Genomic DNA, 15652 nt, shown 5'->3' on the forward strand with positions numbered 1-15652 from the left:
ACAGCTAATTATTCAACTTGCCTGGCAATTCTGGATTACAATGAGAAGTGCATAAGGTCATTTAGCAGACTTACTCACAGCACATGTTTTTGTCTAAGCTAAATTTCATGACAACCAGCTAGATTGTTTTTACCTCCTCCAAACAAAATGTTGAAATCTGAGGGTTTGAAATAATGACATAAACCAAGCAATTAAGAGTGTTAAAAAGGTAATAGAGTGGTTGTACATAGGGACAAATCTCAAAAACAGGGAAATTCTATGTGTTCTAGTTCTGACCAAGCACATATAAGGGAAACCCATTATGTCCTTTAACAGCTAACAAGTAGCTTTACAGCTTTCTTAATGCACCTGATTGCATGTAGGAAAGGAACACTAAAGGTTCCTGCAGACTAGTTCAATCTTAATTGTGTTAATGGCAGTATCACACCTGATGGGAGACAAATGGAGCCTTGAAAGGACAGGAGGGAGCCACAGGCCTCACTCAGAGGAACGTGGACTGCTGTTTTAGCAGACACCCAGGCTCTATCCTTAATTTTGTGAAGAATATTTGTGAAGATCTCCTGTCAAAACTGCTGAGTTCACAAGAAAGCATGAAAACTGTCACCTCTTAGAGGTAAATGCAGTTCATGGAATGTTATCCAAGAGAAGATAAGCAAGTACTGGGGAGGGCAGGGAGCAGAAAGGCTTAGGGAATGTGACAGCACCTGCCAGAACAGAGCCCCTTCACAGACTATTCCCATAAATGATCGATTACTGAGGGAACATGAACACCTTTCCCATCTGCAGCAGCCACAGGCTGAGCTTGCTGAGCACTCAACGTGCCCAGGGAACCTCAGCCAAGGAAACTCTATCTAGAGATCATAGGAAATTCAAGAAAAACAAACATTTCCCTCACTGCAGAGCTAAAGTAACCTCCCAGCTGGGCACTGAAACCCTCTGGATCTCCCCCACCCAGGCACACACATCCTGAGCCCATCAGCATCCCTTCCTGCTTCCCAGCTGGGCTTCTCCAGTGGGAATAAGCAAACTGGAACAGCTCTTGCAGAAATCTGACAAGGGCTGTCAGATTTTGCTCTCAGAGCAGCTCTTCCCCTTCCCTAAGCAAGCTCTCCTCCTCCTCACCAGCCAGAACGAGGAACGACCGACCAACCAGCTCTCTGATGAGCTTTTATCAGAGAATGAAGTGGCTCCCAGCAGGGGGATTTGCTGGATGGAGGGATCACTCTCTTCCCTGATGTACAATTTCTGAGTCTCTGAGGTGGGGTGACCCCCAGCCTCCACCTCCAGGTTTATTATTATTATGGCACTGTGTGGTGAGGAATAGCCCAGTTTGGGTCAGCTGTCCTGGCTGTGTCATCTCCCAACACCTCATCCACCCCAACCCCGTGACTGTGGGGACAGAACGGAGAAAAAGAGGAAGTGTGGATGCCATGGAGGCACTGCTCAGCAGCAGCCAGCACTCCAGGGTGTTCTCCACACTGGTTTCTCCAGAAATCCACAGCACCACTGTGACAAAGCCGGTTCCCTCCATCCCACCAGGCCCAGCACATTCTTATACACAGCTGGAGCTGGCTGGGGACATCAGCTGCCAAATGAAGGTCCTCACACAACTGCTACCAACTTAATGAGGCACTGTCAGTGTTAAATGCTGGCTCCACCAGGGAAGAAAACCGATGCAGGCTCCCATGGCACAGATCAATGGCTGGGTCGATCTCAAGGTCCCTGCTTGGAGGCCACTCAATGTGTTAAAGCATTGCTTGGCTGCACAGAGCCAGAGCAAGCAGCCCAAAAAATGAGCTTTTAATCACTCTGCATGAAGTAAAATTGGAGTTTGCTTTGGTGTGCTCACGGACTGAGGCTGTTCCTGTGAGGGAGCCTGGGGGATGCTCCCACACCTGCCCTGAAGGAGCACAGTGCTGGGTGTGCCACAGCTCTCCATCACAGGATTCACTCCTGCAAACCCTTAGGAACGAGGGCAGGCTGCTCTGTCACCCCATTTCCCCCCACAATCTCCTCATCCACCTGCAGGAGGAAGGGAACACTTGTCGCTGCTCCAGGCAGAGCAGGCTGCCCGATCCCTGCTGTCCCTGGCCAGAGGTGGATCCCTGTCCCTGCCCTTGGCAGGAGGGACAGCTCTGCAGACACTGGCCCACGTCACAGGCACTGGGGCAGCTCCAGGCCGGCTCAGAGCCAGCGCCTGCCCTGGCACCAGCAGCGTGAGCTTCTCTTCAAAACCATGTTTTCAATTAGGGCTCGAGCGCAGATTGTGCCTTTATTGTTGGAGGCCTCCTCCTGAGGCCCGCGATTGATTTATGAAGTTGATTAAAATATTAAAATAATTTTGTGTGGTGCTGCAAACGCCCCATAATGTGCATTTTCCTCAGTTGGTGCTGTTCCAATTAGCTTGAGACTCTCCTCTCTCCCTCCTTTTGTGACCTGTTTTGTCCACTAACAAATGACAGTTATTGTGGCCCTACTTTTGTATTTATTAGAGCTGATGCATATGTGTGCTCACTGAGCAGTTCAGAACGGGCTGGTGAGCAGCGGGGAGCCCGGCAGGCCAGAGCTGTTCTGAGTGGAGAAGGCATCCAGAACTGTCTAGCTGGAGCTATTTATTCCTATCTGCCTTATGTTGCTGGCAAAATGAGGGTAAATCAGTAGAGGAGTTGGGAATGAAATCCATCTACCATGAACAGCAAGCTCTTTCGCTTGGCTAACTGGGATTTTCCTGGGACAGAGCCCTGGGTTTCCCATGACACTTTCTCTGTCCACAGGCTGATCTCCCCAAGAGTCCTGAACATCCTTAATGTCCTTCCAAGAGCATTTTCTGGCCATCAAAGAGCTGAATACAACACTGGTCACCTCTGCATTGCCCACAGCCCCAAAGTCCAACCTCACCAACCCCACCAGCTACCAAAGCTACTGATGGAGCCATGCACAAACCACAAGGTCAGGGCAAGCACCTGGTGCCCAAATGCTGCACAATCAGGAGTGAAAAGTTTATGTCCAGGCATTACATGTGACCCCTCAGGGATCGCTGGAGTGCCATGAGTGCTTTGGTGCTTCACAGGCACTGGGAAAGGATGCCCTGGATGCCCCACCAATGCCAGAGCAGCCAGGCACAGCTCCAGGAGTGGGGGCAGGACCCAGGTGGGGAGAGGAGGATCCACCTTGTCCAGCTGCATACCATGGATTAAAAAGGAAATTATTCTGTCACTGAGGCACTGCTTTGCCTTCAGGTCCTGTGCTACTACAGGGCTTTGTGGCTGAGCCCTGAGCCACTGCTGCCCCTGACATGGGGGAGGTGGGACTGAAGGAATGGGAGATATTTCACAATACCAAGCACTGTTTATATCCCCTCTGGCCCCAGCATCGTGGAACAGCAGCAGTGCTTGTGCCAGGCCTGGACTGCAGCAGCTGCCTCTCATTCCCACCTCTCACTCTCTTGAGAAACCCTTGTCTGGGTTTGGTTTGATCCCAGGTGATGGCACTGGGACCATGGGGTCAGCTCCACTCCCCACCAACACTTTTGCCCCTGGATTGCAGGGAGTGCTCCTGAGTGATTAATAGCATCATGAGTACATAAACAACGCACTTCCACGTGCCTTCTGCTGCTAAACAGGGGCATTGCTATGGCAAACTTCATTTATCACTATTTAAAACCCAAACAAACGAGCACAGGCTGTTATAAATATGCTTACAAGACCAGCTACACTGGGGAAATGGAGAAGAAAATGAGCCAAGAGCAAGGGAGGTGGTGTGTGGGAGAACACCTCTCTCTGCTGGGTTCCAGGGAGCGAGGCTGCTCCTGGCAGTGCCACCTGAGCAGGATGCAAGTGCTCTAATGACCTCTGTCACCATCAGCCCTAAGGTGGGCTCTGTGATACACTACAGATATTTTTTGAATAGAAAAAATATCAGATCCAGGGCATATCCCCAACTCCCTGGAGGAGAGAGATGAATTGGCAAATGGAAGGCTACAGCGATAAGGGAGTTTTTATAAACATAACCTAATTGTATTACTTCAAAGTCCTGAAGTTTATTGCCCTGTTTAATGATGTGTCTCGTTATTTATGGTGTAGCACAATGAGTCTGCTATTGATTTAATGCACTTCCTTAAAGACTGTCATTGTCACAAGCAATAAAACAAAGCCATTCTGAGACAGCTCATTTATGTCACATCTCCATCAGCTGACCCCAGGCATGGGAGGGCCACTGTGGGGAAGGGGGTCACCTTGGGCAAGGATGGAGCCAGAGGGTGGAAGCTGAAGGGCAGGAGCAGGCAGGTGGCTCAGGGATGCTGCCAATGACATGTGCCACCTGCCACTGGGCACTCAGTTTGGGACAAGCCTCCTGCCTGAGCCTGCCAGCACGGTGATGGTGTATGCATGGGAAAGGGAGTGATGGATGGAAACCAGCATGTGACACCTGATGTTTGTGCCCCTGCCCATTCCCATCACCCTCCTCACCTTTCTGGTACTGGAGCCAGAGCTGCTGCTGGACCTTCTTGCTGGGGAAGTGGATGGTGCAGCTGAACTCGGAGCCGTACAGCGCCTCCGCGATGTAGTGGGAGCCAAACTGCTGGATGAAGGAGAGCAGCTCCTCCCGGCTGCTGTCCTTGTTCAGGATCTTCAGGATGTTTGAAAAGCCTGTGGGAGGGAGGCAGGGGGTGGGCGGTCAGCCAGGCAGGGCTGGCAGCCACAGCCCAGAGGAAGGAGCCCCAGAGGTTCCCTGCTCAGGTCACACAAGGCCCCATATGGGTGCAGCTCCTCCTTTTTTTTCTCCACCTGATCCTTTGGAATCCACAACCTGTTGTTACCCCAAGCTGTGGCTCTGACTTCCTCCCTAATTCCTCTCCCTAAGGGATTTCTCAGATAATTTTGCAGGGATGTGCATGTGAACACGTGTGCACACACAAACAAACACACACACACACACACACACACCACACACACACACAAAACCTCCATCCTTGCCAGCTCAGCTGCTCTTCAGCCTGCTGGCACATCACTAGCACTCTCCCCAGAGGATGTGCTTGGCCTTTGCTTGGCTGTATCCATAACCAGAGGTGCTCCATCCCTACTGCAAACACCCAGCACAACTGGTAACTATTTTTAGGAAAGCTGGAGACAGCCCAGAGGGACATGCAGGGCTGGGCTGGTGGCAGCTCCGTGGATGTGCAAAGGTCAAGGCATCACTTGAGCAACATCCATATGGACAGCAGAGACCTCTGGCATGGGACAAGGACATGGACCCTTGCTGCTCTGTGGAGGTGAAATATCCTGGAGATACCGCTGACTTCACAGCACTTCAGCATCACTTAGAGCTGGCTGAAAGCACCGTTTTGGTTCAGTGCTGGAACGGAAAACATACTGCAAGAAAATACGTCATAACTGTCACCAAAATGAGATTATCTGGCTGGTTGGTTGGTTGGTTTATTGAAAGAGAAGGTTGTTCTAATAAAAAAGCCAGAAGAATTCATTTTGAGATGAACCCACATATTTTTTTCAGCTCTGAGCAGGTTATTTCATTTTGGGGCTGTGCAGCCTGTTAGCACTAAATCTTTTTTTTTCTTTCTCTCACCATTTAAAAACTCGTTGATTTTTAAATAAAAAATGCTATTTTGAAATGAAAAGGCAAAACATTTCAGGTCGCAACAAAATGTTTCAGTATTTCTGAAACAAAATGTGTAGCTGTAAAAACGTGGCAGTGAAATGTTTTGACATTTGCAGGATCCTCCCACCCACCCCTTCTTCATCTGTGACTCCCTGCTTTATATGACCTGCTTTTCCAAGTGCTTCAGTTCCTTTTGAAACCACCTTTTTTTAGGGACTGACTGTTTTTTGTACATACGCACATACACAGCCACCCTAAAAAAAATTCTTCCTGCTCATTGCTGACTGGCTTCCTCCTGGCTTTGACCTCTTGTTGCCCAAACTCCCTGCCTCAGTTTCCCCCCTGTAAAAAAGGAGGTGAATCTCCCTGCCTGTCTCTCCAGCAGTGCTGGGAACAGAGCATGGAGGTGGGAAATGTCAGAGGGATGCTTGGGGCAGAAGACCACCACCCACCCATGCAGACACACATCTCCCTGCCCCTGGAATCCCTCACCTGCAGAGAGTGTGATGGAGCTGAGCTTCACCCTGTAGAGGTTGCTCCTGACCCGCCAGTGCTGCACCATGGGGTACCCCATGGCCTCGTCGTACTTGATGTCCCCTGCAAAGACAAAGCAGGCGGGTGACACCGCTGAGCATGCTCTGGGGAGTGCTTTACGCTCCCTCCCACCTTGTTACGTGCTGCAGGGGTGAGAAATGGGATGGTGGAAGGGCTGGAAACCTCAGTGGTGATGCTGTGGGGTACCTGGACCAGCACAGGGATGGCTGTGACTGCCAGGAGCTCACAGGAATGGAGATGCTGCTGGGATGGACTCACACATCCCCAGATTATTTCTGCCCCTGGCACAAAGGGGGTGATGATGCCCCTCAGGAACCACATGGGATCCAGGGTGGGAGAAGGGGTCGTTCCTCCTGTGCTATCTCCTGGGACACTGACCCTGGGGGCAGCTCGTACCTGTGAGGAGCTGCAGATCAGGAAGGGGCTCCGAGAGGACACCACGGCACTGCTCCTCCACGGGCAGAGGGATCACCAGGAGGCCATCAGCCAGCTGGGGGAAGTCCTTGATGAAGTTATTCTCCCTGCAGAGAGAAAAAGACAACTGCAAAGCAACGATGCAGGGCACGGCCAGGCAGAGGGGCTGAGCTGCCCTGGTGGCACCGGGACAGGCAGCTCAGGAGGGTAGGGGACATCTCCTCAAGCAGGAGCCCTGCCAGGGGATGGGGTTTGCAGCCTCTCCACCAGCCAGCCTGGCTGTGCAGCCCTCTGAGATGATGCTTAATGAGCTCCCCAGGGACTACAGCTCCATTAGTGCTCCAGAAATATGGAACTGCTCTCAGCCTGGGGACCCGGCCACTGGGTTTGGCCCAGATTTTCAAAGTGGGCCCCTGGAGAGGGGACAAGGAAAGAGGAATGGCTGCTACACCCCAAAACTGTCCCTTTCCACACCTGCAGCATCTTCATGTGGACAGTGACCAAGTATTGCTGGGGCTCCCCAGGCAGCATCATCACCCCTACATTTTTCACCCTCCCCAGTGACTCGCTCTCCAAGAGGCAAAAAAAGTATATTTTACAGCCAGACACAAAAAACCCCACTCTCGTGTACAGCTCACAGTGCAATTTTACCACACATGCAGGATCTTTTCTAACCTTGGCAGGTAAAACATTGTATAATAGGCCCCTAATGAATTGTTTCTAGAACAACGGTACCAGGGAAATGATTTGAAATAGTGAACAGACAGGTCTCTGGGAGACGAGCCTCCCCCGGTAAGCGAAATGCCTTGCGCCTGCGCCGAGGAAACAGGAGGGGGGATTTTAAATATTGATCTTAGAGCCAAAATATAGGCCAGGAGGCTTTGCATCCTCCAGGTGTGGAGACAAAAGGGCAGCAGAGAACAAGAAAGGGAGGTTCCTGTAAAATCAGGTCAGCCCCAGGAGCTTGGGGGAGGTTCAGACTGGCGCAGCCTGCCCCAGCTGCATTTTTTGTAATATATTTTCCTTTAAACAGCTGCTGATTTCACTCACCTTCCCTAGTTTTACCCCCTATAGCCTGTCCCTGGGCAGATGATCCATCATCCTGTGGTCATCTCACAACTGGGGACACCCTGGCCACCTCCACGGGTCCCAGCAAAGTGAGATGCTGATTTCAGGGAACAATTCCCTGGGATCCTCCCCTTGCTCTGGGGCCAAGATGTGACCACTGCAACCTGCACCAGAGGTGAGCAGAAAGCCATAGATAGCCCTCTGCAACCAGCCTGGGGATGCTCCCAGGACGGGAGCATTTGAAGGTAGAGACACATGAGTGGGGCACAGGAAGTGTTCAAAGCCAGACTGGATGGGTCTTTAAGCAATATGCTCTAATGGAAGGTGTCCCTGCCCATGGCAGGAAGGTTGAAAGAAGATGATCTTTAAGGTCCCTTCCAACCCAAACCATTCCATGATTCTCTGGCTGCACAGGCAGCCTGCCTCATGTTACACCCCCATTTCAGAGCCACCAGCACCTGACTGCATCTCAGGAGCCTTACTTTCTGCACTGCCTCAGTGCAAAATAGAAAAAAAGTGCTTTATTTTTCTGAGGGGAAAAGCCTCTCACTCCCAGCATGCTCACAAATCTCCGATTGATCCCGCTGGGCACGGGATCCCTGTGGTGGAACGTTCTGCTGCTCTGAGCCCTTTGCTGTCACAGCAATTCCAAATGGGGAGCTGCAATTACTGCTGGAGCTGGGAGTCGTGTGGGTGGCTGCAAAATAAAGCAAGTTGGTAGGGAACAGGGGAAGAAACATGTTGGTGTCTCTGCTGCTCTGCCTCAGCAGAAAAGGGAAAACATCAGCGCTCCCGAATCCCAAAGCCACGGAGAAGCGTGATGGAAAAGCAGGATGCAGCTGCACTGAGCCTGCCTGCCATCCTGGAGTGTGGGACTGTCCCTGTGCTGACAGGTCAGCTCCCCATCCTGCACCAGGATGAGCACAGGGGCCAGGAGGGTCATGCCTGCCCAGCCTCAAATCCCACCTCTGAGAAGACCAGGATTCCCAGGAGGAGGCTGGTGGAACGTTCCCAAGTGCTGTCCCACATGAGGGGACAGACCTGGTGTGCCCCAAGGGACACAAAGAGATGGCATGAGAGGTGCCAGAAGCTCATGTTCATCCAGCACCCTGCACCCTGACACGGGGCAGAGGAGACGTAAAGAGGCAGCATCTCCTCCTGTCCCCTCCTGAGCCATCTCAGCAGCACCATCCATGCCATGAGCCCGTGGAACTGCTGTCCCTGGGCATGTCCCAGCTCACCCATGAGGCAGAACAGCCCCGGGGCTGGTGGCCCATGCCTGGGCAGCTCAGGAGGGAGAAGCTGAGGCATCAGGGGACCCAACAGCTGCTGCTCAGAGCTGCTGCCTCTATGAGAAGGCATTTACAGAACAACCACGTTCTGCAGGACCACTCTTGTTATCCATTTCTTCAACTGTTCCACACTCAAAAGGCCAAGGAAAAAACAGGGGCAAGTGGGAGCCAAGGAGTGGGCATGTGCCCACAATGTGCTCCCGTCATGGCAGGGAGCAGCAGTGCAAGGCAGCACTTCAGGAGTACTTCCATGATGAATTCTTGCTACCAAGCCCTTCCTGCATCTCTTCCAGCTCTCCCCACCTCCAGGCCCTGCTCCTTAACATCCCAAGGCAGGGATGAGCCAAAGCCGTGCAGGGGAGCACCCACCAGGCAGAGGTCTGGGCACAGCACAGTCCCTCTGCAGAGTCCTCACTGCCTGCAGGGGACACGCCAGGCAGGGCACACTGCTGCTGGGTGTGCCCAGGGCACAGCATTCCATGGGCTGGCAGCTGGCAGAGGGCTGCAGCTCCTCTTCCACAGGGCCTTCTTAATAACCCTGTGGCTTGCACACTGCTCACTGTGGGGGCACAAAAGAGCTCATGCCGGACGTTTTTTTGCTCTCTGGAAGCTGTGATCAAAGCCAGCAGGCTCTGTGCAAGGGGCAGGGACACGGGTGAGGGGAGGGATGTGGCAGCAGCCCTGTGCATGTGTTGCCACACGTGCCTCCTACTGGAGCATGGCAGAGCCACCAGCACCTCTGCAGGGGTGCAGGGCCAGGTGTGGGGGTCACAGGGTTATCCAGTGTGATCAGGCAGGATGGAGACAAACCTGCCAGCCCCACAACATCCTCCTGTGTCTCTTGTTCTGCCCCTGGCATCTCCCCAGTGGAACAGCTGCCCAGGACTCACTGAAGCAGTGAGCATGCAGCTCTCTCCACTGTGATGCACAAGTAATCCACTCCCCAGCACTCTCCTGCTGGGGATCTGAGCATCTCCCAAGGCATTTTGCAGATACTGAGTCATTACACGAGGAAATGCAGCTTCTTCCAGCAGCATCTGACCCAGAGCATGTGCCTGCCTTGGAGGGAACTGAGTCCATATGAACGAGCCTGATTCTGGGAAAGGTCAAATGGCCAAAGGCTGTAGTGAGCTCGGATACTGGCAGGGTGGGCTGAGGAGGAAGGCAGCCACCTGGATTAAACTGAGTTCAAAATCCTGGCTTTGATGGACACTTGGTGTATCCTCAGCCGAGTCCTACAATGCACCCATTGCCTGTGTCACCATTGGGGTGACACAGACAGCTGAGAGCAGCTCCCACGTCTTGGGGTGCTGCTGGGGTGACAGCAATGAGTGGCTGCTCAGATATCAGGAGCAGGACTCAGGCAGCAAGAGCTTGCTGTGGCACTGTTCTCCTGTCCTCCTGAAACCAGATGCACAATCCAGCTGTGTTTTTGGACTGTGACCTTTAACAGCACAGCCAAGGTCATGCAGCAGAGCCACGGTGCAGCGCTGGGCTGCATTGCTGCGCTCTGCAGTGCTGGCAGCAGCTCACACAGCCCGTGGGAAGCCTCCAGAAAGGACCAGTATCCCAGGGAAAAATGGGGTTTGGGGATGCAGGGGAGCTCAGTGCGGGCCCTGGGGAGAAGCTGGAATGCTGTGGTGTTCCAGGACTGAGCCAGGGCTGCTGGATTCTGCTCCAGGGCACAGTTCTGCTGGCCCTGGGGCACCACATCTCCTTGCTGAGATGCTCAAAGCCAGAGCCAAGCTGGCAGTGGGATTTTGGCCTGCAGCAGGGAAGGATCAGCTGGTGGCTGACATGCATTTCATTTTCCTGTTAGCAACACCGCTGGGTGAAGGAGCAGCTTCTCCTCTTTAGCTCAGTCAGCTGTGGCTTCCTCCCTTGGCACTCTGCTCCCACAGGACTTGGCCTTGAGGATGCACTCTGCAAACCAGCCCTTCCTTGCAGCTGTAGAGCTCCCACTGCACATTCCAAGCATCAGCTGACGTGGGGCTTCCTGCCTCCACCCAACACTGACAGCGGATGCACACCCTGCAACACAGCACCTGGGCAAGTATATTCATGAAAGGGTAAATATATAAATATTATATATAAAGTGACCCCACAAGTGATTAGCTTATGCCCTGAAGCATGAGATTTAATTACCCTTATCTGAGCCAGCACAGCTACAAATGTTAATCACATTATCATCCAGCAAGCTTATGTTCAGCAAAGTGACTACTCCTTTCTGCTATGCAAGCCTGAGAGGACGCCTGTTCTGGCAAAAAATTAGTTATTAATCTTACTTCTTTCTGTCCCACAATGGCTCAGGGAGAACACGATAGATTTGAGGTTATTTAGTGCCAGCTTTTCACCCAAATTTCCCTTGGAGAAGCTGCCTGCTGGGGTGGCTGCAAGATCAGCAGAGCCCAGCCTGACATGGAGACATTGAGAAATAGCTTCCTTTTAGCTTGTCATCACCAAAAAAAAAATTATCTGGAGTCACTGGGAAACAGAAGAGAGGGTGTCCTGTTGCCACAGCCACTTAGGAGAAGGTAAGCACACTGTAAATCTGCCCCAGCATGTCTCCATGACCTCAGGCACTGGTGAATTATAAAGGTTTAATGCAAACCCTGTGAAGCAGCAGTTACTTACTCCAAATTTACTGAGCATTAATTTCAGCGAGGCCCCACTCCTGTAGAGCAAGGCAGGATGAAAGAGGAGAGACCAGTTGGATTTTGCCAGGTTCAGGAGCCCCTTCAGTTCCCCACCTCTCAGCCTTAACCACAGCTTGCAATGAAGTGTGGTTGGACCAGGCTGCAGGGAGAAACGAGAGCACCAATATCATCTCCCCAGCAGCCCCTGGTGCTGTGGACAGGACCTGTCCCCGTGTCTCACTTCAGTGCCAGCAATAAACAGCCTGACAATATCGGTAGCTGCCTTACCCCCTGGCTCAGGGAGAATTAGCATTTAAATGGAGGTGTTTCAGGAGGTAAATCACACCAGCGATCCCTGGTGCTCCTGGGCTGGTGGGAGGTGTCTGCACGGCTGCTGCTCAGCACCATCCCCTCCACACACCCCCAGGCTGAGCCCCAAACCCTCCATGGGGCTGGCAGCTCCTGTCCCTGCTGCCATCAGCACTGCCAACACAACCTGATCTTCCCACAGAGCATCTCCCAACATCCCCCAGATACCACAGCCCTCCTCAGGGCCACACAGGCTCAGCAACACCACTGAGCACTGAAGGGGACTCAGCCAGTGGTGCCCACCACTGTGGCACTGAGAGTGAACGTGAGGTTCATCAATCACCTCCATGGAGAAAAAGTGCATCCCCTCCTGAAGCCATTTCAAAAGAAAAGACATCGCTCTGAGAGGAGAGATGGAGAAGCTGTGAACAACAATCAGAAACACCCGTGGATGGAGAAAAGCAAAAGAATCACAGGCTCAGAGATTTGTGATAAAGTTGGAATGGACTTTAAAATTCATCTCATTCCACTGCCTGGTATGGCAGGCACACATTCCACTGTGCCAGGCTGCTCCCACCCTTGTCCAGCCTGGCCTTGGGCACTGCCAGGGATCCAGGGGCAGCCACAGCTGCTCTGGGCACCCTGTGCCAGGGCCTCACACCCTCACAGTGGATCAGCAGCCTTGTCCTGAGCCAAGAGCCTGGTAGCAGGAGCACCATGACATATCTGGCCTGTGTGCCATTCCACCTTGAGTGGAAGGTCTGGGGAATACCCAACACCTCTGGATGGAGAGAAATTTGCCCATCTGCAAGGGGCTGGAGGTGCTCAGACTCTGCCAGGAGGATCCATGCCTTGTTCCATGTATCTGCTCTCCAAGGTGTCTCCCTGCATTAGCTCTGTCACCACTGACAGCCAAAGGCTCTGACCTTGTCAGCTTCCATAAGTTCAGCAGCTTCCAGCTCTTTAGGACCTGATGAGAAGACAACAGCCAGACCTCCTGGAGCAGCTCATGGAGCTCCTGCCCACCAGGCTGTGGCCACTGCGAGATGACCTGGGCACAGCTTCCCTGTGGGAACGATTTGTCCAAGCTGAGAGAGCTGGAGGCAGGCTGGACACTTCCTGTGGGTGCAGATTGCAGTGCTGAGCTGAGCCAAGGCTGTGGATCCTCTCCCACAGGTTGTTTGGGTGCTGTTTGCAATCCTTTCCAAAATGCTGTTCCTCCTGGCGCTTTCCTTGGCATTGTTGTAAGGAGCCAACAAATGCAAAACTCCCACGGACTCCAGAGAAGCCAGGACTACCTGCTGGGGTTTCCCAAGGAGGCTGGTGCCTGACTTGATCCAGTTCCTCTGGGATTTGGGCACAGCATCCTGTGCACCAACAGCCCCAGTTTTCCAGGAAAACCCACACCCCAGCTGTGGTGCCCTAAGAAGCACAAGCACAGACTTTTAATATTAATATTTGCCTTTCCAATGTAAATTCAGACCCAGCACTCTCCACTCAGCACACACATCCATTCTCTTTAACAATTTGAGATCTTAAACATTTCTTTTTTTTCCCCCCTCTCCTAAGCTTCATTGTTAACCTTTAAGATGAAGATAAGGCATAAAGGTTTGGAAAGGAATCAGGAGGGACCTTGGAAAAGAGCCAGGAGCAGTGTTAATACTGGGCTGCACATCATATCTCTTCACTTCTTCTCTCCCCCCAGGGTGACTCGGACTGCTCTTGACTACCACCATGGTATTACAAACTCTAATGAGGTTTGGAAAATAAGAAACCCACTGCGGCGTGGGAGAAACTAATAGAAATTGTTTTGTCTTCTCTCTATTAGTCATTAGAAGCAGAAGAAAAACAGCCACAGGCAATGGCAGGGCTGCAATACCACCACACATTTCATATACTGGCACTCTGACAATGTCATTTCAGCGCAGATATTGCTCCCACGTCCCCTCCACACCAGACCTCCCGTACACCAGTGTGGGCTCCAGCTGTGCCAGCATCCCTGTGCCACTGTCCCACGCCCAGGGTGACCCCAGTGCCTGCCCAGGGTGCCCATGCACGGTGTTTGGCCAGCCCATGGCTCTACCAGCACGCACCATGGCCAGCCTGGTGTCCCCAAGGGACGGGCAGTGCCCAGGCAGGGGACGTTCCACAAGCAGCAGCACTGCCAGGCAGCCAGAACATATGGAGAATTAGCTGGGATTTGTGACTGCAGCTGCAGAGCTGCGTTTCTGTGTGTGAACTTAATTACAGAACCACAAAACTATGCACAGGGTGAGATGACAGCACCTGCAGTGACCTCACCCCTGCCACCCTCCCAGGGAACTGTGGTGCCAGGAGCCAAGCCCCACTCCTGGGCTCAGCGAGGTGCCTGGAGCACTTCCCACATCCCCTCCCTCCTCCCAGCTCTGCGGCCATCGCGCCCCGGGTGCCTGATGACAAGCGTCAGCGCTGCCACACCTTCCAGATGTTTGCCTGCTACCCACAGCACGGGCACAGATGGTGAGAGGCAGCATTCCCTGCAAAGCTGGGGCCAGGCACGCAGGCTGCTCTGCCTGTGCTGGGCTCCTTCAGCCCGTGCTGGGGGAGATGAACCGGCACAAACACCTCGAGCTTTCATCTCCAGGGAGGTGTTATTGAAGGCAGCAGCCCATGGGACACTCCTCCTGCAGCCCAGGCAGGGCACAGCAGCAAAGAGCATCTTTGGGGCACAGGGATGCTGGGTCTGTCCCCAGCCCCTGCTCCAGCTTTCCTCTGCACAGAGCCACCAGCATCCAAACCAGGTCACACTGCCCAGGAATCAGGTGCAGAGGAAGATTTACAGGGTATGGATTGTACAGGAGGGGACAGGAGGGCTCCCAGCAGAGCTTGTCCACCACTTTTGGGACACTGGGTACAACTGATGGGGCCCAAGCCCAAACCCAGCACTTGCTTTCAGGTTTATGCAGTCACGAGCTACACTGCAACACAGAGCAGCAAATCCTCCACCTCTGGAGAGGACACTTGAAATGGGAAAGAGGAAGACAAGATTTTCTGCTGCACTGAGGACTGCATCCAAGCCCTGCTGCTACCTCGGGAGCAGGTATGGCTTGACAGCTGGCATAGCTGTGGAGTGCTCAGATGTCCCCACGCTGGTGACTGTTCCTGACTGCATTGCCTGGAGCAAGGATTCACATTGCTAAGTCAATGTCAGGCTGATTTAGTCCTTGGATGGGGAATCTCCATCAACCAGTGCTTGCACTAGCAAGGAAGAGCAGTGACGGGCTGCTGAGTGTCAGCCTTGTCCCTGGAGATGACACTGAAGGGGTCCCATGGTGTGAGCAGCACAAACCCACAGCCCAGCTAATGGGGACCAGCACAGCGTCCATACAACAATGGAAAAATGCTGCTATCACATCCTGAAGTCACAATTTACTGCCTCAAACCCTCTTGTCTCATTTTCCCCTTGCTTTTCATGTGAACATAACCTGTATTTTCATATGTCCTGAGTGGGTACAGAGCTCCCGTGGCCCAGGAGCAGCTGCAGCTCTTGTGAGATGAGGAAGGAAGAAGCAGCAATTCCTCTCTGCAAGGCTACAAAGCCAATAAGGACCCCCTGGGAAGAAAGGTACTCCATAAATCTGAGCTGTTATTATAAAACCAATCTCCACCACATCTCTTAATAATGCAGATTAACTGTGCAGTACCACCACTATAATTAATATCATAAAAGTCAGAGATGGGAAAGGCCAGCGAGGCCATCCCATGGACTGCTCCCCACAGCAC

The 15652-nt window shown here is 52.7% G+C and overlaps 1 protein-coding gene across 1 annotated transcript in view; it reads right to left on the reverse strand.

Moving 5' to 3' along the window:
• The window catches only part of ASTN2 (astrotactin 2), a 149481-nt gene that overhangs the window by 109544 nt on the left and 24285 nt on the right, over positions 1-15652 (reverse strand). The window contains exons 4-6 of the mRNA XM_041406669.1: positions 6568-6692; positions 6109-6213; positions 4470-4649 (exon numbers count right to left, since the gene is read on the reverse strand). Coding sequence (XP_041262603.1) covers positions 4470-4649; positions 6109-6213; positions 6568-6692 — 410 coding nt within the window. The remainder of the gene's footprint in view (positions 1-4469; positions 4650-6108; positions 6214-6567; positions 6693-15652) is intronic.

Source organism: Onychostruthus taczanowskii, unplaced genomic scaffold, assembly GCF_017590055.1.
Source record: "Onychostruthus taczanowskii isolate IOZ18803 unplaced genomic scaffold, ASM1759005v1 scaffold25, whole genome shotgun sequence".
Lineage (NCBI taxonomy): Eukaryota > Metazoa > Chordata > Aves > Passeriformes > Passeridae > Onychostruthus > Onychostruthus taczanowskii.